Source organism: Conger conger, chromosome 1 (genome assembly GCF_963514075.1).
Source record: "Conger conger chromosome 1, fConCon1.1, whole genome shotgun sequence".
Taxonomy (NCBI): Eukaryota; Metazoa; Chordata; class Actinopteri; order Anguilliformes; family Congridae; genus Conger; species Conger conger.
In genome coordinates this window covers 31,307,035-31,334,484 of record NC_083760.1, presented here as the reverse complement: position 1 = coordinate 31,334,484, position 27,450 = coordinate 31,307,035, and the positions used below count along the sequence as shown (strand labels likewise).

The following is a 27,450-nucleotide window of genomic DNA, read 5'->3' as shown; positions in this document are numbered from 1 at the left end:
ATTAGCAATTGCAATAACAGCAAAACTAATTATGCATATATCCAAGTGGTTTCTGTGGTTACTCTCCCACATCCTGTGCACACGCACTCATACTCGCTTGGCCTCTTTGAAGAAGAAGCCCACATATTTTCAGAGTGATGCGCTCTCAGTCAATAACCGGGGTGCTTTTGTTCAGATTCATTGTTGTTCTTGGGGGAGGTTCAGGAGTTCATCTCACTGTGAGTTTTTATAAGCATCACTACTGGCCATTGAGTTGTATATTGCTTTATTGTGGCTTGACTGGCCGTTCGTTATTTTTGTTCAACTGCTGCCGAAAGTCTTGCCAAAATAAAGAAGCTATCACGGGTTTACGGCTGCTACTGCTAAAGACACCTTAAACAGTGATAACAATCATCAGTGTGAAAGAGTAACGCGTTATCAATTTTACTGACGTCAAAATATTAGCTTGCAACCTGATTTCCTGGGAAGTTTGTGTATAATGTATCTACACAGTATAGACAGGATAATACCTTTGCATTATGTCACATACATAGCTACCTTTGATCAGACCTGGGTCAAATATTGTTTTGGTTTCAAATGCTTTTCTGTGCGCGTTTGATCTTGCCTGGTGCAATTGAGGCAACCAAGAGGGCCAGAAGGCTGAGTTTGCAGTTTTTGAGAGTATTGCAAGATACCGGAAAAGCATCCAAAACATGAATCCAAAACAATTATTTATTTAACCCAAGTCTGCCTTTGATTGGTTAATAAGATTTGCCAGCTATTGGCACTAAGGGAAAGTAGTGACGTGTGAATTAAGCCAAGTAGTCCAACAGTAAAAGCAGACCCACCCACCCCGCTTGCTTCAGTGGGTTAATACACAAATACAACAATTGAAAATGCCTGCAAGTTTGTATTCAATGAACATGAGTCACACTTAAACTCATAGGGCGTTGTCAAGGTCAGTCCTTCCTTCCTAGTGTGAAAATAAAAACGAATGCAGGGCATGATCATTCATGAATTTGAAATGCCCTCTGCAATGCAGACAAAACTACAGATGAATAACCAAGACAAACTCCAGCCTCTGCCTTCTGTTAATTGTGGTAAACTCGAATAATACACTTTGCTACAGGGAAGTTACTTGAGCCAGTAAAGGCAAGTTCACCTCAAATGCATGTGGGGGAAATTGGCACAATCCCGACATTGATGCACACTTCAAAACCATTGTGCCTTGGGAGAGAGTTGTTTTGTAATGTCATGGAGCCATAGATGGATCAAAGCTGATTAAACTCTAATGGGAGATGCATCTGTTCTGTCTTGTACTCCTCCCTTGCCGTAGGGAAGGAGGCGTTCATGGGGGAAAAAAAACCCAGCCTAATGACTCATTGTTTAATATTACAGTAGGTTTGTAATGGCTTCTACAATGCCACCTATACCCATTACAAGGAACGCTGCACTTGAAGCATGTACACTTCTGTGACAAACTCACCCAAAGAGCCATTTAATTGGCCTCAGACCCCTCGACACTACAGGGGAGATTTAACTTGGCACATATTGCTGATAACTGCTAGCCTGTAGCATGTCTGTACATGGCACAAATTTGAGAGGAGCTTTTGGTGTGAACCTGAGTGTGAACCTAACCCTACCCATGGCAGTTTGACACCAAATGTGTCCCACCACTGCAGGTATCTAAAGTTGTTGATGGCATCACGGAAGCTTCACCCTGCTGCAGTGAGACCCAGACTGCACTAGTCTCCAGTCTACTGGCTAAGCTACCCAGGAACCTGAGGAGTGTTACACAAGCATGACATCTGCTTGGGAAGGTCCTCTCCCTGAGGCCTGCTTTTCGTGCTCTTGAGCAGGGATGGCCATGACCCCAGTCCCAGAGAGCCACGGGGGCCATCTGGTTTTTTGCTTTCACCCTAAAATCAGCAAACCGATTTAGATCCAGGACAACCGAGCGATCGTTGAAGCATGGAGCTGCCCTGAAAGCCAGCGGTCCCTGCATCTCTCCGGGAGACAGCTTAGCCACCCGCGCGCTGCGCTTCGCTTTGACCGAGGCTGTTGACATTTGCGAGGTACGGGCGCTTCCTGACTCAGCAGATTTCGAGCGCTGTGGGAGACGGACGGGAAGGGGGGTGGGGTTCGAGAGCCAGCGGCTTTGTCTGCAGTCAGCCAGATGCCCAGCCGTGCGTGCAGCGATGGGGTGGGGGGGGGAAACAACAACGCTCCCAAACAAGGGAAGGCAGTAAACACCAAGCCCTTCATCAACAGGCTCCAATGGCCACCCTGCTCAGCCCCGTGAAGCAGAATGTGTTTGGCGTGGGGGGAGAATGGGGCAGCATTCTCAAAATGGCTGCCGTGCAACCATTGTGCACAGCAAATCAAACGTGTGGTGGGATTCATTTAGAAATCAATGATAAAGAATAAAACTGACTTTATTTGAGATTGCTTTACTTTGGGGTTATGTTATGGCTCGGTTTTTGATAAAAAAGGTTTCACAGTATGCTTTTGTTGCATAGTGGATCAAAGAACATGACCAAACAAAACCGGTGCAGATCAAAGGTAGCCCTTTGCCTAGATCTGCAATGACGATGGGCGGATCTAAACCCCAGGAGTGAGGTGATTAAGGGCGGTTATTAACCCTGGAAGTGAGTGATTTAGTGTGAATATAAAGCCCATGTGCAATAGTCTGGGCCATAAACCCAGGAGCGGCGACGAGCGTATTTCAATATGACAGATGCAGAGATAAAGTCAGGATGCCTGTGGGAGCGCATGAAACCCTTAATGGCATGGGCTTCTGGGTAGTGCACTCTGGGTAGATTGTCTCCTCAGAAGGATGGAGCTAGCAAAGGGATCAATGGCGATTTAAGTAAAACCTTTGGAGATTATTGGAGGTGGCCTTGATTCAGAGTAGTGTCGTGACAGAGGATTCACTCTGAAGCAAGACTTGTGAAGGGTAATTATTGGCTCAGTCAGGAATTTTAAGTTGCCGCACAGTTTTGCAGCCTATTGGCTCCTGCAGCATAAAGGCACAGTTGGAAAAGCATATTTAAAACGCTTTATGCAGTATAATCTATGAGATATGACGATGTCTATGAGATATGAACTTCAGCGGGGAAAAAACGGGAAGTTGCCGCTTGTATACATTGCAGGTGACTTTCTCCTTCATCATTTTGTTTCCACAGATAGCATGACCAACACATTAACTTTATTTTTAGGCAACCTAACGATATACCCCTCAGACAAATCAATAACATTGTTGTTAATAACATGGTTGTTGTTATCTCTCTCTTTGATGCTAAGCACTACCAGACGATGTTAAATTAGCTTGGGAGGAGATAACTAAGGCATGTAGTGCAGTAGTGGTAGAAATTATGGAAACACTACGCAGTTTAGTTCTCTTACCTTTTGTTTGTGCCCTTTCTGCTGTTGTTGTCTCAAGTTCATTTTAAGTTGATTTTACTTTTATTGCATGTTACATTTATTATGCCAAAAAGCATGGTGTTCAAGGGCCCTAGGCCCTGCCCCCTTTTGATGCCATTATTTTATGAGAGCATCATTTTCAGTTTCTCAGCAAAACAGAAGACGTGAGGCTTAAAACTGGACAGCGGTGAAGAAGATAAGACTTAAGAAGATTTCTCCAATACTCTCTGATTCTGCTTGGCTAACTAGACAACAATCAGTTCTTGCATTTTCATCTGTCCATGCAACAATAAGATTCCTTCGAGATGATTGGTGAAATATCATTGGTGATAACTACAGTCAATGAAATTAAAAGGTTGTTGCATTTCTTCTCATTAGAGTGATATAAGAAAAATAATGAAATACATTAGCCTATACCGCAGGGACCGAACAGCCATAAACAATTAAACAATTAAAGACAGGAATAAATATAGGAATGACATTACATTACATTATTGGCATACGGCAGACACTCTTATCCAGAGCAACGTACAGTTGATTAGACTAAGCAGGAGACAAATCTCCCCTGGAGCAATGCAGGGTTAAGGGCCTTGCTCAAAGCCCCAACGGCTGTGTGGATCTTATTGTGGCTACACTGGGATTCGAACCCCCGACCTTGTCTGTCCCAGTCATTTTACCTTGACCACTATGCTACAGGCTGCCTACCGAACCAAATAAAAATGATGAAAAAAGACAATGAACGATAGATGCAAAGTATGCATTATTCCTGCTTGTGGGATTTATATCAAAGTCAAATTGGACAGTGTATGATTCACAGAAACCGTTGAGTGGCTTCTGAATGGGCGATTAGCATGCGCAAATCGAAATTAGCAATCCACCACACACTGGGCTGCGACTGCACTGTAGATGTGGTCTGAGCAGGGAGGAGGCAGAGACTGACATCAGAATTGCTGCGGCAGAATTGCGATGCGTTGCTCGATATTGACTCATACATCCCCACTTCTCTTCCCACTGCGGCTCGCATTGCCTTACCAAATGAAATAATCTACAGCACAGGCGCACCAAAATCCATGATGACTGCCATTTTACTCGCAACACACCGGCTGGAAAATGGAGCCCATAGCGTTTTTTTGGTGTTCTTTCGTTTTGTTTTATTTTGTTTTGTAGTTGTGCTCACTTATCCTTCTCTCTGATGGTTTTATTTGTGGAAAGTGTGACTTATATTCATGCTCCCCTTTCGCATTATTGATAATGAGGACATGTGTATATATAGGAATAGGAACTAGGTAATAGCTATGTATGCTAATTCCAGTTTCATACCTGTTCAGTTGGCCAGTCAGTATGCAATTCTCACTGACTGGCTAACCAAACGTATATATTGTTTTTTTTCTTTGTTTTTTTCTTTTTTATTTCATATTCTTGGATATACTGTATGTGGGTGCCTGTGTGTGTGTGCCTATGTCTCCTGTACTAGAATGACGCTGTATGGCTTCAGGTTGGTGGCCAATCGGACAACTGTAGGCAGTAGAATCTCTGGAAAAATTCGCTAAGAAGCCCTATAATGTGGTTTGTTGTTTTCCATATCATATAGTATGTAAAGTCTTTAAATGGAGTGATATGGCTAGAGGGGCTGTTTTCTGTTACAAGAGATCTCCAGAAAGATGTGATCTGAAGTGAAAGGTGAACATCCAATGTGAGAAGATGTCACTCTTGTTTGAAAGTTATTTGAGTTCAGATATTTAGGGTTCTGTGGTGGTGAAATGGCCCTGTCTCTTTGAGCTTTGAAGCTTAATCATTGTGTTTCTCATGTCTTTGATGTAGTTCACAGGCATAAAGATTCCCTCTGGTGTGGCAGCTCAATCTTTCTCAGACTAACTTCTAAAATGTCCATTTCTTGATAGTAAATGAGGTTGCTTCAGATGTTGGTGTTTTGCATCAATGGCTTAACAATTCTGATTGACATTTGTTAAGGTTGAGCAAGAAACTGAGTTTCCGCTGTTTGTATATGAACAAAATGGTTTCAATCATTTATGATAATGCGAGCAAATGCATTGAAGTAACCGGTCTGTACGATTGGAGAAAAATATGTTTGAAATGGTATATGTTAGAGAAGGGCTGTTTATGTGCAAGCATTGCCTTTTTATTGCATCACTGAGTGAACTTGTTTTTCCTTTCAAGAAAAGGAGAGGAAAAGGGAAGGTTTCCATTAAACTGGTATTGATTCCAGAAGGTTCTGTTGTGCTGTCATGGGGATTTATTCTAATCCAGAACCCATTCCCTTTTCATTTTAACTTAAGGCCTTACTTAAGCACTAAGTAATCTGCCTTACATACATTTGTTCCTGGCTTAGATTTCCTGACATTTCGAATTCTGATACTTCAACGTCACCTTTCACTTTCTGACAGCACAAATGACTGTGTGCCTGTGTGTGTGTGTGTGTGTGTGTGTGTGTGTTCCAAGTTAATGGATATTACTGCTGGGCTTCTGAGATCGGCATTGCCTTGCTTGCTTGACCACGGTGAAGAGTTCCCTGGGGCAGCACGCAATTGGCCGTAGTGTCACCGCGGCAGGGCAGATAACGAGGGCAAACACGAGCACGATAAATAAATTAATGTATAAATAATGGATTTGATTCAACACTTGGGACACAAGCTGTCGTTGAGCCAAGAGTTACAAAAAAACTCCAATGGGAAGAGAAGTTGTGCTTTGTCCTCGTTGCCCCTAGGTTCGCCAAATTGTTTTGCAGTCGCACGCTTGACGTTGTCCACAGCTTACAGCGGTTCGCGATGTTTCTATGGAAATGGGTCATTACTGCTGAATAGGGAGACTCCGACCTCTTGGGATCACTCGCCTCTAAGCTGTTTGCACATGGCGTCTCGACACGGACGTCTGTTATTGGGCGTTTCCCCGGCAACGGCAGAGACTCCGGCGATAGATTTAAAAGGCTGCAGGATGGTGTATGTGTGTGCCCCGCTGCCTTGGGGATAGACATGCCCCGCTGATTTAAACACTGTGGACAGCAGGATGTGAACCCCAGGCCCTGCTGTAGTATTTATATGGCTTTGGCTGCTGCTGACAAAAATAGGACAGAAATTCAAAATGACATCAGTATTTTCAAATGTGTTGTGCACATTTGTTTTAGTCATTTCACATAATTTGGACTACCCAATCGTGGCTGTAGCACCACTGCAACATTGTCCCTCCAACCAGCTGAGCTGGTCAGCCATTGTGCCTGAAGACTGCCCAGGTGACACCAGCAGATTTCAAGTGCCCAGTTGACCAGTTGGAGGCACTATTCAGTAATGAAGCAGGCGTGTTGGGCACATGTCAAGGTTTAGCATCTGGAAGCAAGACTAACTGCCTACTATATCTCTCTAGGGTTATATTATGCTCAGTTAAGTTTCACCCAACGGAACTCTGAGTCTGGTCTACTCTATAAATAAAGTAATTTACACAAACACTAGGATTGCAGTCAATATGTAAATTCCTGAGATGTTATAAGTGACCACAATGGTTTTATGGTTTCATTGTTTTATGCTATTACTATTAAACTATTCCATTGAGGACCTCCATACATTTGTATCTTGAAGGGTCTACTAATGTTAGCAACGTAGCAACATGTTAGCAGTAGCACACAATGTGTACCCAATAATTGCATGGACCAAATGGTCCAAGCTGAAGGCAAGACCCATAGATCATTCAAATTATTGCTCACAAAAAATAACAGAATACCATTAGACGTTATTGAAGAAAGAAAAATCCTTACCGTCCATATTAAAACCACAATATATGCCAGTTCTTTTCCCCATGCTCTGCTTCTGACTGATACCATAGATGGCTTCATTTCAGACAAATGGTGTTCACCACTCGCCAGTGTTCTCTCAGATGGCTACATTACAAAAGCAACCAACTGAAGATCTGAGCATATAATTTATTTAGTGGGCCCTTGCCTTCATAACAACAGCATTTAGTTGTGCACTTAATACAGGGTGAATGCAAGTTAATGACACCTTTTAAATTAATATTGCTGTTATAAAACGTGTCTCTTGGGTTGTATGAACCATTGCATGAAATGCATTCTGATGCGTATAGATTCTGGACACATTTTTAAGGAAGACTGGAAATGCTTATAAAATAAATATACTACTAAATGGACTACATTGGCCGGTTTCAGTAACCATGGCATTAGTATAGTGCAAGTAGGGCAAAAAATGTGAGACATTGAAAAGAACAAATCTGCACAAATTTTGCTCTCCAAGACACTTATGTTAGGTTTCCCCGGAAACCCTCAGCTGTAATGAATGGTTGCCATAGATACTTTCCCACACATTTAGTATAAATAAATCAGATTTCTCTACATACTTTTTGTTGAAGTGGCCCTTTTTTCACTTCCATGCCTGGTCTAACCTTTTGTTCCTAGCACTTTGTGTTTGTGTGTGTGTGTGTATATACATGTGTTTTTGTGCGTGTGTGCACATAAGTTTTTTTTTTTTTTTTTTTGTGTGTGTGATGACCCTGTGTGATGACCCTTTTTTGTGTGTTTCTGATGACCCTGACAAGCACTTTATTGTTGTAGCAAATTAAGATAAGATATAAGTATAAGTATATGCTAACATTGGAGATATGATACTTTTTTCCAGTCTCAGCATATCCTCCTGAGACCTGACATAATTATTTTTTACATAATACAAGTGTATTGCATGTCGAAAGCATGTTGCGAAATATTTTCAAAAATATTATTTATTTTATTTTTATTGAATGTCCTGTGTAGTGTACATTTCAGCATAGGAGAATACTGTATATGGTTCTCCAGATTATGACCATAGTCAGGGGACAATAATTACTTGCTGAGGATATATCATTAAAGCCTTAATTATTTAAAATGGTGCCGGAAGAATTAGTTAGCTGGCACTAGTTGTTGTGTTGTGTTGTGATGTCAGGTTGCCATGACGCTCATTGATATTCGTGTCTCCAGGGCAACAGAGGGTGTCTGTGAGCAGTCTGCTGGTGTGTCATGGCCTGCTTCTGGTGGGGACCAACCTGGGGGTGACAGTGGCCCTATCTGTGCCCCGACTCCAGGGCATCCCTAAAGTCACAGGTGGGTTCACCTTCCTCCCTTCCCCCACACTCTCAGAAATAAAGTATGAAAAGTGCCTAATGCTTGTTGTTGTGGCGGTGCCCTAGCCAGCAGTATATGATTAATTTGTACCTTTTCTGCTTGGGAAAAGTACTGATTTGTATCCAAAGGAAACATTTCTGTACTTTCAGGGTACACTGTCACTTTATTTCTATAGCCCACCTGCTACAAACCTTCACTCTGAAGTGCCCTGTTCCGTAGACAGTCACTGTACTGTCTGAGTGAGGAGTCACTCAGACTCACCTTTTTGAAATGGTGCCTTGTTGCTTCTTGGGTGGTGCAGTGGCGCGCTCCAAAAATTCATAGTCAAATCCTGACTACCGCTGTGGGGACTACACCCAGGAATCCCCTGGGGCCACACACAGCTAACCGTAGCCTCGCCCTATAAGGGACAGCTTCTGTTAGCAGCTTGGCCAGTTTGCTGCAGAGCGAAAAATAACTACTTGACTGCTGTCTCTCAAACTGACAGATGACACTGCAGATAGTATATAGACATATACAATTTGGCAGGACAAATTATTAAGCAGTCACCGCAAAAGATGGCAATTTCTCCAGGCCAGGAATGTTGACCATTTCTGAACAAAGGTAATTTGATATTTGAAAACTGTAATGGAAAAGGTTTCCTGACAAAAACTATAATCTAGCCCAATAATCTGATGTTTTCAGCTAAGTGAATCAAGGATTGGAATGAACAAACGGCATTTCTGTATGCCGTAAAACGTTTTCACACATTTCGAGGGAACATTGGCTCAGGCGGTAAGAGCAGGCGGATTCTGCCCTGGGTGTGTCAGTGTCCCTGAGCAAACCCCTAACCCCCAATTGCTCCTGAAGTGCTGATTACTGCCTAGCACCGTTTAGGTGTGTGAGAATGGGTAAAGGCGCTATATGAATGCAGGCCATTTGCCATTTGCCATTTTACATTCACATTTACCGTTCTAAAATATTAAGTCTGGTATTTTCCATATTATTTCATTTAATTGGACTTTATCAGTCCTACTTTGTGTCTGACCATTTGTATCTTATCTATGCTTGACTGGTACTAGGATTGTCTTTTTTCATAGAGAGTTTGACAGCAACTGAGCTAGCTAGCAACACCAAGCACTCCCTGAAGTGAATTCTGAAGGCAAGCCATGTTAGCCAAAAGGCTTTAATGTTTCTTGTATTTTCCGAACAAGTTGTTTCTCCCTGCGTGCACATGCGGTTGTATATTGAGTTGGCTCCATTATGGTAGAATAACTTTTTGTCTGTCCCTCCTGAACTTAATGGCACACTTTTAAAATAGCCTTCCAATTAAAAAAGGTCTAGTCTGTGCTCTACTTGATGCCGTCACGGGACGTCTAAGCCTCAGCGATATTCCCTCCAACTAATTTGGGAATTTGTTCTCCTTTTATAAACCGTGTTGAACTTTTTGTCTTTTTAATGAGGTCTAATTGAGTTTTCCTGTTGTACTCTTTCTTTAAGTAAGTAGGTACCAGAATGTTGATTTAGAGATCTGTTGTGTGTGAGTTCACGGGGAAGTTCGTAAAATTTTGTTTTTACGGAAAAATGTTTTTTTTTTCTTGTGTGTGTGTCTGTGTCTGTGTCTGTGTCTGTTTATGTCTATGTGTCTGTGTAGGCCGTGGCATGGTGTCCTTCCACGCTCACAACGGCCCGGTCAAGTTCCTCACCATGGCAGCTGCCATTTGTAACCGGCCCCCAGTGGACCCATGCAGCACACCCGCCACCACCACCACCACCCCCACTGACCCCCCTGCCGCCCCGGAACCTTCCGACCCGACTCCCACTCCGACACCGCCGACGAGGGACCAGGACCGCGAGCGGGGCGTCTGGCTGGGCGAGTCGGGGGTCTGCCAGGCCTCCCTCTCCTCCTCCTGCGGCTCTCTGGTGCCCTCCCAGAGCTCCCTGGAGCACGGGCCGGAGGACGGGGCCATCTACGACCTGCTCAACGACCCCGCTCACTCGCACTGGGGCCGCCGGGCCGCCGAGAGGGTGACCGCCGGCTCCGCTCTGGCCGTCTCCGGGGGCGCCGGTCACCGCAGGGTCAACCGCAAGACCAAGCAGTCCCGGCAGGAAGAGGCGGCCGCCACCATCATGGTGTGGCAGATCCCCCTGCTCAACCTGTGAGAGAGAGAGAGAGGCCGTCGTGCCACAGCAGTGAGGTAAGCGCGGCTGTCGTTGAGTTTGGTATTTACTTAGCCGTGAGCTCACCTGGAAGGTTCGCTGAGAAGGCATGCCGTTTTTGTGTAAGTGACCTTGCGTAGCAAGCAAGCGTACATACTGGTTCATTTGATCTTTACCTCGATTTACTTTGAACATTTGCTGTATCTGTACAGAAAGCTATTCCGTGCCCCATTTCCAGTTATTAAACAACCACGTCTAAGAATGAAAGCTCAAGAAGTGAATTAACAAGCAATAGCATCGCATGAAAACGCAACCACATGAATGAACAAAAACCCCTATGCGATTTCATTTAAATTGTGTTATTTTTATTTTTAAAAAGAGCCACCTTTTATTATTCTACAACCCCACTTTTGCCATTTATCGTTCCGTTTATCATTCATCAGGTCGGCATACAAATGTCAATCAAAAGCTGCACCCGCCCAAGTACATCAACGTTTTTAGTTTTGAACTTCCAGGCCTACTGATACCACGATCCAATCACAGGCCACTGATTTTCATTCTTATCACAAGCTCCAGATCCCCCACCACACTGCCACTGAAATGGATGGCGTGTGACTCGTATGAAAATGGAATTAGTCTTTACACATAAAAAAATCAAAGCTGACTGGAAGTATTTCCTCATTCCTTCGTCATGAATGCTGCACTGCACAGAACATTGTGAGCTAACTTGGTGTTCGGAACACGGTGAGTCTAAGTTAGCTAGCTAGTGATGACACTTGGACACCATATTTATGATTAGAAGTAATACATTTAAATTAGGAGTAGTACTAGCGAGCTAGGTTAGAGAAAATATTTTTAAAAGCCAACCTAAAATCTGTGTGGTTCAGCCTCTGTGCCAATGCTAGCCTGCAAGTGTCGCTTTGCAAAGCAAGCTGAAGAGAAAAACCGCCAGTGAGGCTGTGACAAAGAAAACCGACTGAGAGCCAAAACATCTGTATCCTAGGGAGTGGCTTTTGATTTTTGATTTGTATGCCATTGTGATGAACGATAAATGGAACGTTAAATGGAAAACTTGGTGGTGATGAATGATAAAAGGTGCCTGTTTTTCAAATCAAATAAACATTGCTTTAATAAAATCAGATATGATCTTTTGTTTATTCATGTGTTGTGTTGCATGCAATGTGGTGGTTTCTTAATTCATATGTTGAGGTTTCATAATATACGATGTGGCCTTTTGTTCATTCATGTGTTGAGTTTTCATTATAACAAAACTCAAAGAAATAATTGATAATTGGAAATGAGGCACGGAATAGCTTCCATATATCGGGAAAGCTTTTTTTAATTCTTTTTAAGAGTGATGTGAAGGATGTGAAATATTTACACTACGTTTTAATATATTAATTTGTCAACAGCTTTCATACAATGCAACGGGCCACTTTGGTGGACAACACCGAGTGTAAAATGTCAGGGTAACTCCAAGCACCAGAACACAATAGATAGTAGAACGATGGATGCTTAACGCAAAGCTGATCAGACTCGGCCACAATAAAAGTGAATAAAACGAGGCTGCAAGAGCAGGGACACTGCACACCCTTTTAACAAAAATGAAGGGACTTGAATTAATCAGTTGAACGGAAGAGGAATGAAATGCTGTAATTGTAGCTTTAATGGTAAGCGGCTCACATACTCCCCCCCACCCCCTTTCCTCTTCTTCTTCTCTCCAGAGTGACAGTGCAGCTCTCCGGGGAGGAAGCGTAGGAGGGCGAGGAGGTGTTGCTTTTTCCTACTTGAAGTCCGTAGCGCTCGCCAACTCCCACGGACGCTCCGTCGTCTGGACCAATGAAACCGCAGGCCCCAGGAAATTTCACCCCGTTTCACGATGAGACCAAACCAATGCTGTGTTAACAGGAAGTAGTGGACAAAACAATAAAACAAGTGTGTCATGGATTGTGCAAGGATTGTGCGGGTAATTGCTGAACATTGTGTTTGGAATGTTCAATGTAGTTGCCTAGCAACAAGGGACACGACCCCCCCCCCATGTGTTGTGCTGGTAATCAGCAATGTTACAATAAACAGGACCAATGTTTCTGCAGGAACAGTTATTTAAATGTAACCACTCAATCGTAGCATCTTTCAGACAGAAAAGTATTGCACGTGCTCACATCCAGTTCTAAAACTTCCATTCCTGTTCCAGTTCAGCCGGGCAATGGGGCCCTTACCTCCAAATTTACTTTCACTAATGTCACTCATCTCTAAAAAAAAAAAATTAAAACAAGTATTCCATATGCATTAAGCATATTTGACGTGTTTTACAATCAAGAACAAAATTAAGATTGTTTTTGCAGCTTACGCATTGAGCCAGAGGGTTTGATAGCTGGACTTACACATTTGCAGGCGGGTATAGAAATAGTATGGGGATCTTTTTGTGCACTGATGCACCATTTGGTTCATATCAAAACCTGACTGCACCAGAGACAACTTTTGCGGTGGGCACGGCACAAAATTGGCTGTAACATCACAAAGGCCGAGAGAGGTATTCCCTCTCGTTACTCAATAGTGACTCCTCTGGTCAGTTACGTGCCTGCGGGATGCTTGAACCAGCCAGTAAGTAGTGCTGTCCACAGGCTGAGGTGGCGGACCACTGGCTTATTTGTGCTCTTTCTCAAATCCATGCTGGATGTCAGAATTGAAATCAGCAATTCCAAAGCGCAGGAGGAAAAAAACTGGGGAATAAAGTTGAAATGGAAAAAATGAAATTGCAGCAAGCAGCTTTATCAGTATTACCCAGCAGAATCACCAGGAGATAAGCACATTGTTTTTTCTTATTTGGCCAGTGACTAAAGCAGGTGTGGCTTCAGACTTCTTGTCTAGGAGTCCAAGATGGAGAAGGGATTGTGTTCCATGAAGAGAGTTACCTAAACCAATGCTAATCTATTTTAAAAAGCATACCGGTAACACTTTTTGAAAGGTCCTACTTTTGAGTAATATAAAGCCCAAAATAACGCCTTCATAAGAACTGCATAAGCATTCATAAACACTTGTGCAGATGGCAGACATATGCAGGTAACCGGTTGTTCTGTGTCCCCTTCTATACCCAAAGGGAGATTACAATTGTAATTTTATTTATTTTGTTGTTATAATGTAATTTAAACTTTGGATGGTGGCTGCTAGCATTGCAGTGTTACAAAGATGCGCATTTGTATGACCCATCATATAAGTGCTATCAGTATGCTTAAAACAATTATTTATGTTATAGTTTCTTGGAAGGGGAGTGCTTGTCACCTGCATACAGTAATTATAAGTAAGGCTAATTCGATCTTTCACAAGCTATATCACTCAAAACCTTTTTGCTTCATGGTCTTGTATGCAGTGGAATAACCACTGACTGCCAATGTTGCGAGTGATGCATGATGGGAAAATTCTGGCTGGCCAGATGTCTTATTTATCCTAAAGCTTGTCTTTGTGTGCTGTTTGCATCTCAGTTCAGTAATGACAACATCAGTAAATAGTTATCCACTTGATAAGAGTGATTCACAATTTACCCCAAACTATATTTTACACCAAGGGTATTTAAAGCAATAAGAAATCTTTAAAAAGATTTATTATATGTGTTCTATTGTATACATTCACCAATCTGTGATGAAAACAATACTTTATTTAACAGCAATGTTTTTCTGTTTTCTGTAAAAATTCAAGTACCGTATGTTTATGACTGCAGACTATGGGGCCAATTATATTACAGTCAGTTGTGTTTTCTTTTAAAGTTACTGTTTATATACTAATCTATTGGATTAAAAAAGTGAGCTTTATGGAGGAAAGACAGGTTGGAGAATTTGTGATGTTTAACAATATAAGATCACTAACGTTGCTGCCAATGTAAGATTATACAATGCACTTTAAGAAGCATGTGTCGGTTCCACAAGTTATCTTAAAGGTAAATGACTAGAAAAGACGAGATTAGAAATGGCAAGATTTCGAATGGAGTGTGTTCTGTCTCAGACTGAAAGCCTTAAGACTGTTAACCACTGTCATAAATGTTTCGTATGAGTTACATTTCCACAAGAATGCTAAAGTGAACTTTGGAGCACTTTCAGAAAATGACCCTTTACCTAGCAAAAACCTTTGTGTGCCACTTAGACAATAAATGAGGTGCCACTGATAATGTGGAGGTTGCTGTAATCATATGGTGCCACATTTCCCGACGCATGGATTTTGTCAGGAAAAGTGGCGTCATGATTTCAGCAAACTACACTTGTTGGTCTGTGAAACCTTAAGTATACTGTACTTGTGTGAGAATGATTGATTATTATTTTTTTATGCTGCCAAGATGCGAGGTCAGTTTTGTATGAATTTGAATTGTCTCCACTTGCCATAATGTGTATTTGCACCAGTTCTTTTTATATACTGCATTGTTTTCCTAGTACTTTCCATTTCCGTGACATGTTGAATTCTTGTTACCACGAGGGAAGTCTCCCACAAAGCAAGTAATCAACATTCACATAACTTAGGATTTATGGAAAAGAAGCAACTCTTGCAATAGTGCCATACTTTTTTTAAACACTGTCTTAGATTATACGTACGATGAAAACACATAGTAAAGGGAACCAACGTTGGCTGCTCTTGCCCACAGTGGAAGGGAACTAATTTCATTTATTCTTACATCCTATGACTGCTATGAATATTGCTTTGTGCTTCTAACACTGTATCTGAAATGTGTGCTCATGCATTTTTAATAAAAGGAATTTGTACGTTTCATTTAAATTAATTATGTCAAATTGATTGATTGTATTTACCTTATCTCCTTATGGGCATCCTGCTTGTTAAATCTCCCTAAACAGACGGATGCGACACCAGTGTTGCATTTGATTATTTGACCGTTTTTCAATACACATGCCCGTTGAAATGCGTTGTGATTCCTAGGCCTTTCTATGGGTTTTCTATAGGATGCCTTAGTCCATAATGGGTTTAATGTAAATTGTATATTGTTTGTGGGCATTCTTTCACGGCATAATATTTTTTCTATGAATGCAAGATTGAGTTGATACACTGAGACATGTAAGCCCAGGACCTGAAATTGAGAAATACAGTAGGCTATGTGCAAAATAGCGAATAACATATCATTTACTCGTTTTTTCTTTTTTAATAACAGTTGGAGCCAGATTTATATTTTTCCAATGGGATGTACTTTGCATATACTGGTGAGTGACATGGCAAAATGTCAGATAATGTCAGTCATAATACTTGCTGGGTGAAGATAACTAATTTCTGCTTTTTCCCCCCAATCTCATTTTTCCAAGCTAGTCCTTATGATTGCTGTCGAGAGACAAAGTGAGATTGCAGAAAGTAAACGTCAGAATTAAATGCAGAAATCGTCGAGCCCCTTGTGTGCTGTCCTAGAAATGTCTAGCAGATGTTCCCAAGGTCTTCCAATTAGTCTGCGTGCCCCATTTGTCTCAGTCCGGGTGTAGCCAGTCCTGATCATTGATAGTCCTATTGTCTCACTAGTGCGCAGTGGTTAATTTTAAAAATAGCAGGCCCTGTCGCTTCTCGGGACCAAGATTGGCCAAATTGTTGTCTGGGCAGACACGGCCCTTCATCTGGGGCTGAAGTAGAGCAGAATCTTTCTTGAGTCTGTGGTTTCCAGGAAGCGCAGGTTGTGTGCAACAGGAGGGCTGATCGGCTGCTCGCTCCCATTCCGAGACGTCGGATTTGCAGTCCCTCTGTCCACTCGCATTAACATCCAGGAATAGTTTGGAATTTAGTCCGATCTTTCCTTTACATCAGCCCAAATTGCTCTTCTATGTTTGCCACACATTAAGCCAGGCAATAACCACCACCCCCCATCTCCCTAGACAATGAAAGAGAATTATAAGCCCCAGCTGGAATTGGCATGCGCTGTCATTTTAATGTGGTAGTAATCTGATCAAGTGCTGGAATCTTCTATTTTTACCTGCTGTGGGATTTTGTGCGGTGATGGAGCAGGCACAGTTGCGCTGAAGGACTTCACTTGGGACTTTCACGTCTTTGGTTTGACTTCCCTCATGGGGGAAGGGGGGGGCTAGTAATTGTTGCAAAATGGACGCGAAAGAAATGCCGTCGTTCTCCCGCTGTGAACGAGCAGGATACGAAAGCAAGTCCTCAATTATAGCGTGCCACACTAAATGAGCTCTCAAAAATTCAGTGCTTAGCTCCCCAGTAATTAGGTCTGACAGCTTAGACATGGCGGGTTCCTTGCCTGGGCCAGGGCACAGCTGGCTTCATTCTGCTAGGGGTAGGCTGGTTTTAAATTGCCCGGTGTTCCTTAGGGTACAGCTGTCTTGTTCCCTGCCATGTAGCAGGTACCCACAGGCTACTAGATGAAAAGTAGACTATTTCTCCTCCAATGAGGGTTCCCTGTTAGTACTCCAATGGGAGTAAATTGTACAGGTTCACACATATCATGAACTACTATTGAAAAACATTTTTTACTGCAAAATATATGCATGACTGAGTGTTTTGGAGCTTTTTGATTGATGAATCTTTCAGTGTCATCAGTTTTTCTAATTCAAGTCTTAGTTTTCAGGATTCTGAACTGAAGTGGTATTTCGCAAGCCTCAACTCAAACTTTAACTGTTTAACTTTAACACAACTTTAACCTTAAGGTTTTGATGTATTGACAAAGTTTACCTCTATGCCTTCCCAATGTAAAACATGTATATTCCTTTGGCACTTAATGTGCAAACATGCTATTTTCTGTCTTGGTATGTCAGAAATTATAGTGAGCCCTAAAACAAAAAGCTGATTGCTTGCTACTAAAGTCCCTGCTGGCTGTTGCTTTGAAACAAAAACAAAACATGAATCTACATACTGTATATGGTAACAGGCAGCTCAACAGAATTTTATTTATAGGTTTTTAAAAGGAGTTCAAAGTCAAGGTACATAGAATATACAAAAATAGTATTACCATAGTTGTTTATTATTACTATTATTATTTATTATATTTTTATTTTTATTTTTAATAATATGAATAATATTATAATAATATTAATATTTCATACACGCACATTGTCTACCCGTGACATCACTCAGAAGGTCCCACACACTGCTTTGATGGCAGACACTTGAACAGAAATCAAGTTCAATCTTTAAAGGCAAGTGCGCGGTTTGAGACGCAGCCGCAGTGTTGATGTGTCGCTGGAGTTCATAAAAGGGGGTGTGGTTTACTTCAATCCCTACTGTAAAACCAAAACATTATCCCTCCAGTGAAACGGTGAATAACCTACATTTGGACTGTCCCTCGTTAACTTGAATGCGGACGTAACGTTTGCTACGCAACATACAGTGTAGACAAAAGCTGGACCTTCCTGTTGGAATTCTGGACCGCATTCGTGCTGATGGACAGTTTCTCAACACGACTTTGGACTCATGCTTGCTTTCTAATCATATCGACTAAGCGGAACTAGGTAAATACTGTCCTCTGTAAAAATCCGTCTTTTGTTCCCACTTTGTAGTATCGGTAGAATCATTTCCTTTCTCCATACGGTAGATACATTTACCGGGCGACGCTGCAAGCAGTGTGGTGACGTGACGAGTTTACAGGTTTCATTAAAGGGGGTTTCAGTTAAGATTCTTCAGGAATTACTATGATCGCCTCGTAGTGAGACCATCTTCTTGTCATTAAGACCTTACATAACTGCGCTTTGTGTTTGAAAAAAATTATACTTCAGTTTTCTGCAACTGACGTGTAAGTATGAGATACTCTTTTCGGTGATTTTACAGGAGAAGCGGAAGGTACATGAATTATTTATTGGATTTTCTTTTCATTATTACACGTATAATATGTAATAATATGCAGGGTGTATGTAGGTTGTATAGGGATATATTGTCCACTGCTTGAATATAAAATTATTTTTATAAAGGCTGTCATAAAAACAGGCCACGTTAGTATAATATATTGTCTTACTTCACATAACTGCTATTGGAAATTACGTGTATGGATATGGCGAAATTATGTTGTGGAATGTTATCTTTTGGTGAAACTCTCCATACAAATGACTCGATCTTGAGGATGACAGTCGGGCACCCCGTTGCGCACCTAATTAATCCTTGCAGTCTCCACCAGGGTACCTTTGCAAGACCCCTTTGACAATAGCGCCGATGATGATACGCAGGCTTTTCCGTCTCCGCCAGCAGAGCATGCTCTTTATGTTGGCTACATCTACCACAGACAGGCTATAAAGTTAAATAATGGGCTGCCAGGCACATACGAATTCATAAGTGCTGGGTGATAACACGCAGAGTTGGTAGGCCATGCTCTCATTCATGGCATTGTTCAATATTTTTCATCGCATAATTTCTCGACGCACTATGTTATCTTGAGCAATTTTAAGACGGTCGAATTTACTGTTTGCACGGTACAATTATTAGGCCTACTTGAAGTGGATGCATCCCTATGTAGCCTCATTGGTTGACCGTTAAGTCCCAGACGTTTAAGCAAGTACAATGAATATTTAATGTGCATTCCAGGAGTTACGCACAGGTCTCAACACATGTTTTGTCATACAGTACCTATTGGCAGAGATAATGCCATGAAAGTGCATCATGCAGCACGATGAATAGATACAATCAACATTGATAAAACGTTGATAGTTTAAGTTTAAAATATTATGCGTGGACATAGTATGGAGGCTGGTTGCTGTCGAAGAAAAGCGCCCCCGTGAGGTCTCCTAATCCGTTTCGCCGGCTTTACAACCTATTTCCTCTTTTACCATTCCCTTTTCTATTTAAATACCTATGTGCTCATCCATCAACTGGAAAAGTTAAACGCCATATTGTGATCTCTGCTCATATAAAGCCAGTTGCTTGTGAATGTCTTTGTGATTTATATTATTAATTAATCTAAGGCTTCTACACAAAATTGTCCTTTTAATAGGAAGTGATCAGTAGCGTACAGTGTAAAACGAGGCCTTCAGTAAACTTGCCTACACTGTAGAGGTATAAAGACAGCCTTAAACAAACAAGAAGATTAGGACAGAGGAGGACTAGCTGGTTATATTTCTAACTGATAAAAAGATAACATAAATGCAATTTTAATAAATCCCAACTTTTAAATCAAAGATTTAACTTTGTATGGATCAGGGAAATCAATGAAGGGTATTTGTAATGAGTTCAATGTAGTAATCTAGTAAAATCTTAACCTTCCAGACTAGGCCCCACATGATAGTGATTGCTACAGGAATAGCAATGTCAGGTTTATTTTTGTACAGTAGCCGACCTTTGCTTGAAACAGGCTATTTTGTAGCTTTAAACGGGCTGACCACGTGTGAGATTTGTGATTGGCTATGTGACTATTTGTGGGCTCAGCAAAAAATATTGCTTATGATAGGGAAATTTCATCAATAGTCAACATCAGCTTTGATGACGGTGAAGCAGATAGGCTGTCCCAATTTTCTTTTCTTTTTTTTACTCTCCCTCATTCCTCTTTTTCTCTACTTGTTAACTCCACTCCTATGCTCCACATATCCCCAAGGTAGTGGAGGAGTGGGAGTGGGGGAGTGCAGGAAAGGAAAGGGGAGTGAAAAAGAATAGGACATACCCAGAGTCCTCCATGAACAGTTAGAAATGTCACACAATAATGCTTAAAATTCAATCAAATGCCTCCATTGGACGGTGCTGAGTTTATCTATCAACCTGTCATTGGCACAACTGTGGTCCTCATGTTGACAAATGGCAATAACATATTCCAAAGGCAATCAAAATAGATACTGAAAGTTCTTATAACCTGCACTAAGGACGTGATTGAATACACATGATTAATCAGAAACAGCTGAGAAGCCAACTTTCCAATTACTTTCCAATTACTAATCCCCTATAATGGGGTGACTATGTATAAAAGAGATGTCATTCCTCTACAGATCACCCGATAAGGATATCAATACCCTCAAATTAAAGGTGTCAGTCTGCACTTTAACCTCATATTCATCATTTAATTTCAAATCAATCCAATGTGCTGGAGTACAGAGCCAAAAGAACACAGTCCAAATAATTCCAGACTGTACTGTAGGCAAGTATTATGGGGTCTATATAGATTCAGATAATTTACATGAACCTGAATGTTACTCAATGTAGTGGCTTACAATATATGTTTGGGATTAAATATACATTTGATTTGGAAATGCACAGATGTACAATAATTTGTGTTGTATAATAGTAATTCCAGTTAGTAGGCCTAATGTACAACCGGTATCCCTATGGGGGAAAAGCACCAGATTATAGCATTCATATATTAGACACATGTAAGTATTGAGCTCCTGATGCGTTTTCTTTCTTTAACCCTTACAGATTCTGTGACAAGAGCAGCTGGATTCAGAGGATACAATTGTGAAAGAGGCTATGGGATTATCTTTGAAAGGATTAATCAAAGCCATGAAGTTTCAAGAAGGCTGTGCTTTCATTCACTGTCCATCTTTTATGTACTGATTCTGGATGAATTTGCCCTTGTATTTTATGTTTTCATTTTTCAAGGAATAAAAGAGGACTAGAGGTCAACCAGTGGAGTGCTGTGGATGCACTATTTTTGGACAATAATCTGATTCTCCAGTGGGATACTTTATGAAAGACGAACCCTGGAAGATTTGAAATGGACTTTTGCATGGAAGTCGAAGCCGTAGGCCCAGGGCAGTGAAGGATGAACAGAAAATAATTTGATATATCATGTTGTTGCCTTCTAAAACCTTCTGGGATTTGCCTTCCAATAAATTCTGTAGGTTATTAAATGCTGTTTTTGCAACCTCAGCTGTCAAGCGTTTCCCAGATTTACACAGTGCAAAATGAACACTCAACCCAAACGTTGGCTCTAAAAGGAAGCTTGATAAAGGAATAATGAACGACGGAGCGCAGCCTGAGCACAAATTCCAGGTCAAAGCAGACTTTTTGTTTCATGCCGCAAGTGATGATTCGCCGGTCTCTCCAGGGGACCGGTGTGGACGAAGTGTCTCATGGGAGCCAGGCTGTTTGGGAGATGCAGCTGAAAAAACCACCCTGCAGGACAGCCAAGCCTTTTGCCTGCAGAATGCAAGAGCTACAGAAGCACCAGGGGGACAGGTGGGCTTGGCAGCCGATGGTCATGATGGCACCGGTAAGAGCCAAGCCTCCCTAGACAGGAGTCCTGAGGAGAACCATCAACCTCTGAACACCTCCCCAGAGCTTGACCTCACCATAGGCCAGAGAAACGCGGTGAGCAGGAACGGAACCGCGGGGGAGATCGACGGGAAAGAGCCGAGCATTCTGTCCTGCGTTTCAAGTAAACCCAAAGAGCAAGTGGAACGACCCTCTTCCTTGTTCGATGAGAACAGAGTTCTGAGCGGGGGCCAGCAGCACATTAGCAATGCTAATTGTGTACCAGGGGATGGAGAGTCCTTCTCTCCTGCCTCTTATTGTAACTCCACAGGATCCGAGACAACGCATGACCTGGGCCTTCTGGCCGGGGCGGGACAGGGAACAGACTGGCAGGAACAGGACACAATTCGAGGAAATGCTGGGCCGGAATCGTCTCAAGAGCAGTGGGACTGCGGGGTCAGGGCTGTCCAGGCTCGAAAGGATGAGCCGGATTTGGTGATCGAAGTAGGCGGGAGGAAAATCCGGGCGCACAAATCCACCCTGGCGGAGAAGAGCGACTATTTCAAGGCACGGCAATCTCGCGACATCCTGAAGGTGAAAGGGGTGAGCTACAAGACCATGTCCATTTTGATAGGATATGTTTATACCTGCCGGATAGAAGTGAACAAAGACAATATGGTGGAGGTCATCACCGGGGCGAAAATCCTACAGATACCGTGCGCGGTGCAAGCAGCTATGGACACCGTGTCGGACCAGATCACCGCCGAGAACTGCTACGAAATTCTGTCCATAGCCAAAAAACAGAGGTTGAGCGACCTAAAGGAGACGGTGTATCGATTCATGAGCGACAACTTCCTGCGGGTACTGAGGGACCCCGCTGTGTACGGCCGTTTAACGGGGTCGGAACGCGACCTGATTCTGAAGACCAGGTTGGAAGGGAAGAAATCCTTGATGGTGGCCGAGATCAGCGACGTCTACGATCGGGTCGGGAGTAGACCTCCGAGCCGCAACAACAGCCGGCCCCAGAGCCCTCTGTCTGTGGCGTCCTGCGACGACCTCCGTATGATTCATTACTACAATGAAGAAACCGACGATTGGACGTCCCTCACGCTGATGCCGGAAGACGTCAACACGAAAGGTTGCGGAATTTGTACCATGTACAACTACCTGTTTGTGGCTGGTGGAATAAGGGGGTCTGGAGATAAAGGCAAGGCATCGGACAAGGTCTTCTGCTACAACCCGGTGACGGACAGCTGGAGCGAGGTCCGACCACTCAACCAAGCCCGGGCTCAGCTCAAGCTGGTCTCCGCAGATGGCTACCTGTACGCCATAGGAGGGGAGTGTCTGTTCACCGTGGAGAAGTACGACCCTCGGATGGACAGGTGGACCTCCGTGGCCGCTTTGCCTAAGGGAGCGTTTGCTGTGGCCCACGAGGCCACCACCTGCAATGGCGAGGTGTACGTGTCGGGCGGCTCGCTGTTTTACCGTCTGCTCAAGTACGACCCCAAGAGGGACGAGTGGCAGGAGTGTCCCTACAACAACAGCCGCAAGCGCTCGACGGACATGGTGGCGCTCAAGAACTTCATCTACCGCTTCGACGTCAACCGCGAGCAGGGAGTGAACGTTTTCAAGTACAACGCGATTGTGAAGATGTGGCGGGACTGTACGTCCCTGCCGCAGGCCAACCCCCAGCCCTTCAGGTGTGCCGTCATTGGGAGCAGCGTCTACTGCATCAACCGCTCCCAGGCCCTCCATTTTGTGGTGGGGGAGGAGGAGGCACACTTTGCACCGGAGCAGCTGAAGGCCCCTGTTGAGGCCAAAGGAGTCCTCTTCCCATTTGTCCTGAGCCTGCCGGAGAGGGCTGACAGAAATGCATGACCCAACAAAAATTTGGCTATGCACTCACTGCTCCCCCTCGTGTACCCTCAAGGAGGCACTAACTAAGCAAGAGGATTGTGATATATGACTGATTATTAATTTAAGCACATTTGCCGTTTTGTTTTAGGTGGTTTGACATGTCTTATTTAAATGCTCAGTTCTTGAATATTTTTCTTTGCATGGCTTGCTTAAAAGATTGTATGTGGTATGGGACAGGCCTTAAAAAGGAAATAGTTTAATATATAGGATGTGTATGACAAAACAAAATGTTCTTTGATTTGCAGTAACAGTATATATCTCCAGATACACTGATGTTTTGTTCCTGTATATGTTTTGATTTGTGCACCTTTGTAATTGCTCTTAATTCAGAATAGATTTTTTTTTTTTTTAAGGATAGAATTTTGCTGGCAGCATACGCTAAATTAATAAATCAAAGACTCATAGCCGAATGTCAAAATAACCTTCTTAGTTATCCTGTTTAAAGACAGATTTAGAATCAGCTAGAACTGATAAATTGTGCTAAAAGTGATCGAATCAAAAACAAAAGTCTTCATTGAAAATGAAATATTTGTATTCCAAGGGAGATGGTGAAACGGACAAATAGACTCACAGGTGATCACATAAGTTCAGTTTACCAAAAATAAACTGGAAGAGAAACATGATATATCCATTGTGGTGATATAACACTGTTTTAACTGGTAAGATATTACAAGTTGAACACAACTCAGTTGAAAGTCTCTGCTGATATAGCCTAATTACACATTATAAACATTGATACCACCTCAGTTCCAAACCACCTCTAACCTTCTGTTAAAGTTCAGTGTTATCATTATATGCATTAAGGTTGTTCTCCCCTTAACTGTTATTCTTTGTAGTTCTGGACATCACTCTTTATTTTGCTATGTGCAGAATGTTATACAGTAACTTGATGTGTTCATTCATAGTAATGAAACAGAAGCAACTTCCTTTGCAGGCCTAAAAAAGGTTAACGTATAACAAAGTTTTCTATTTATTCTATTTTTTTAACCAGACCTTTCATTCAAAGTCTATGTGGCTTAACACATTTTCACAATCGCACTGTCAGAAACACTGGACAAAATACAGTGAAAGAACAAAAAATAAACCCAAAGCCAATTGAGGGTAGAAACTGCAAATTATTTTCGGAAACAGCGGTCAAGACTCTCCACGGGGGAAAGATGGGGAACGTTGAATAATGGTCTGCTCAATATAACACGCTCAGCAACAAGAGAGCACAATTATGTGTTAAGAATACATTCTCCTTTAGTATGGTGAAGCCCAGCATGTAAGGAACGTTACTGCCCTCTTGTGTCTCAACTCTGTACTGATGATAAAGTTGCCCAAACGCGGACCTCAAGCTGCCAGCACCAATATATCTGCGTGACCGAATCCACAACTCCACGGCACCTTTTTGAGCCTCTCATGCACATTACACAGAGGACAGGTGAGCGTGGTGCATGGGTGCATGGCATGCCCGGTTTCTGGCCTGCTGTACCAAAATAAGCACTTTTCCTTAGTTTTTAGCAACAGTTCTATTCTTTTCGCATGCCAAAATCCTTAGCAGAAGCGAGGGTTATACAAGCTACTTTTAACCTGCCGTTTTTTGTCTATCTTTGAGATTTTTTGAATTCAGTAATTATGTTGGCATCTATGAGATATCTCCACAAACTGATTTTAATCAGCAATGTAATTTTATTTTGCCGTGTCACAGTCCTGTCTGAAAAACATGAGGGAGCCAGTGGCTGTGGATGATTTATTGGGGTTTGCTTATTGCTGGCTGGATTCATTGTATTGTTATGGATTAATACCCAAAGGCAGCTTGGTGTACTGATAAAATGTATGTCTTTTGAAGGTCGCATTAATCTTACTGTTGGTTGCTTTCACACCTAGTTCATGCTATTGTTAATTTCTTTATTAGATAAAATGAGTTTGACTTGCAGCATCCTAGTTCACCTTCGAGTACAGTAGGTGGCAGTATTGTGCCTTTGACATCTAGTTTTCTATTTAGCATAAATGAAGAACACGACAATATCAACACAATAAAAATCTGCAGGAAACCGAACCTGCAAACAAAATCTCGCAGAATATTTTGCATATTCCTAAACAAAATGCTGAACCTTGAACTGGAAGAGATCTGCTGCTAGTGGTGGTGTTCTATGTTCATACACGCACACAATGAGCAAGAGAAAGCTTGAACATGCGTTAAATGAACCAAACTGAAGCAGTTAAACGAACACATCCCATCTTATCAAATTAGGTGTGAAAGCCACCTTTGTGCAGGCCACATGCTTACTGATGACTCTGTTTAATTGCAGCACACTAATGCAGGCTTCTTTTTTTTACTGTTGAATGGTGTATTTCAGTCAAAAGGAGGTCGAGCAAATAAAATACAATGGTCCTTTAGTAGCCTGACTCTTTTGTGTATTTTATGTTTGGTTAAAGATACTGTTTTAGTTCTGATAAACATATTCAACCAAAAAACAATAAATGAATACAGTTGTAATTCAATTCAGAAATATATACTGTGCCATGAAAACATATTTGCCCCCTTTTTGATTTTCTCTATTATTGCACATTGAATGGTTTCAGATCTTTCAACAAAATGTAATAGATGAGGATACCTTAGTAAACACAAAACACATTTTTAAATTTATAGTTTCATTTAATAAAAAACTTTATCAGGCACTCATATCACCCCTCTGGAAAAGTAATTGCCCCCTTAAACCTAATAACTGATTGCACCACCTATAGCTGCAATAATTGCAACCAAATGGAGAACATAAATAAATCTTCCCAGGAATGATTGGCCTGCCAAAATTCCTCCAAGGACACAGGGTCAGCTCGTCCACAAAAGATCCCAGAAAAGCATCCGAAGAACGGCAGGCCCCTCTAGCCTCAGCTAAGGTCGATGTTCATGACACCTGGATGATCCCCAAGCCTTTTGTGATAAAGTTCTATGTACAGGTGAGTGAAAAGTGGGACTTTTTAAACAACACGGGTCCCATTATATCTGTCATAAAGCAAATACAGCGTTTCACAGTAAGAGCATAATTTGAACATTTAAACATGCTGGCAGTGTGAAGGTGTTGGGATGCTTTGCTGCCTCGGGGCCTGGATGACTTGCCAGTATTGAAGGAACCATGAATTCTGCTCTGTACCAGAAGATTCTTAAGGAGAAAATCCAGTCATCGGTCTGTGAGCTGAATCTGAAGTATAATTGATTATGCAGCAAGACAATCGTCCAACGCACACAAACAAGTGCACATCTGAATGGTTGAAATTTAACTAAATTAAAGTTTTGGTGTGGTCCATACAGTTATTGTTGCTAAAGGTGGTGTAACCAGTTATTAAGTTTAAGGGGGCAATTATTGCAGTGATTTGGATGAATGTAATTTATTTTATTAAATGAGATGAGAAAAAAAAAAAAGGTTTTATGATGACTCCGGTTCCCTGTGTCCAATATTACATTTTGTCTAAAGAGCTGAAAGCACTCAGTGACAAAAATGGTGTACTGCATTGCATGTACACCAGGGGTTCCCAAACATTTTTCTCATGTGACCCCAAATGAATGTTCACAAACTTCCAAAACCCCAACACCCCACCCAAGCACATCTTGTGCCTAACACCCTTTAGCCATACCACAACCTCTCCTGCATCATTGCTTTATTATAGTTGGGTTGTTGTAATGTTAAACATGCAGTGGCCAATTTTCACATATTTTAAAAGAGACAAAAAACACATTTTATCTTTAAGTTTTTAAGGCAACCCCATCCTGATATTGAGTTTGGGAAACCCTG

General features: G+C 42.1%; 2 protein-coding genes across 3 annotated transcripts in view; both read left to right on the top strand.

Annotated features, from left to right (window-relative positions):
- Window positions 1–15,421, top strand: part of arhgef10 (Rho guanine nucleotide exchange factor (GEF) 10) — a 93,798-nt gene extending 78,377 nt beyond the window's left edge. The window contains 3 exon segments of the mRNA XM_061239701.1: window positions 8,378–8,500; window positions 10,155–10,698; window positions 12,385–15,421. Coding sequence (XP_061095685.1) covers window positions 8,378–8,500; window positions 10,155–10,663 — 632 coding nt within the window. The 3' untranslated portion in view covers window positions 10,664–10,698; window positions 12,385–15,421.
- A 2,502-nt stretch (window positions 15,422–17,923) lies between these two features.
- LOC133133027 (kelch repeat and BTB domain-containing protein 11) lies at window positions 17,924–26,059 on the top strand. 2 transcript variants are annotated; one of them, XM_061248971.1, is made up of 2 exons: window positions 17,924–18,102; window positions 20,981–26,059. In XM_061248971.1, the coding sequence occupies exon 2, from the start codon at window positions 21,521–21,523 to the stop codon at window positions 23,633–23,635; it is 2,115 nt and encodes a 704-aa protein (XP_061104955.1). In that variant the 5' UTR covers window positions 17,924–18,102; window positions 20,981–21,520; the 3' UTR covers window positions 23,636–26,059. The 2 variants fall into 2 exon arrangements, with proteins under 2 accessions (XP_061104955.1, XP_061104964.1); XM_061248980.1 differs by lacking the exon at window positions 17,924–18,102 and adding an exon at window positions 18,195–18,383.
- Window positions 26,060–27,450: the final 1,391 nt, after the last annotated feature.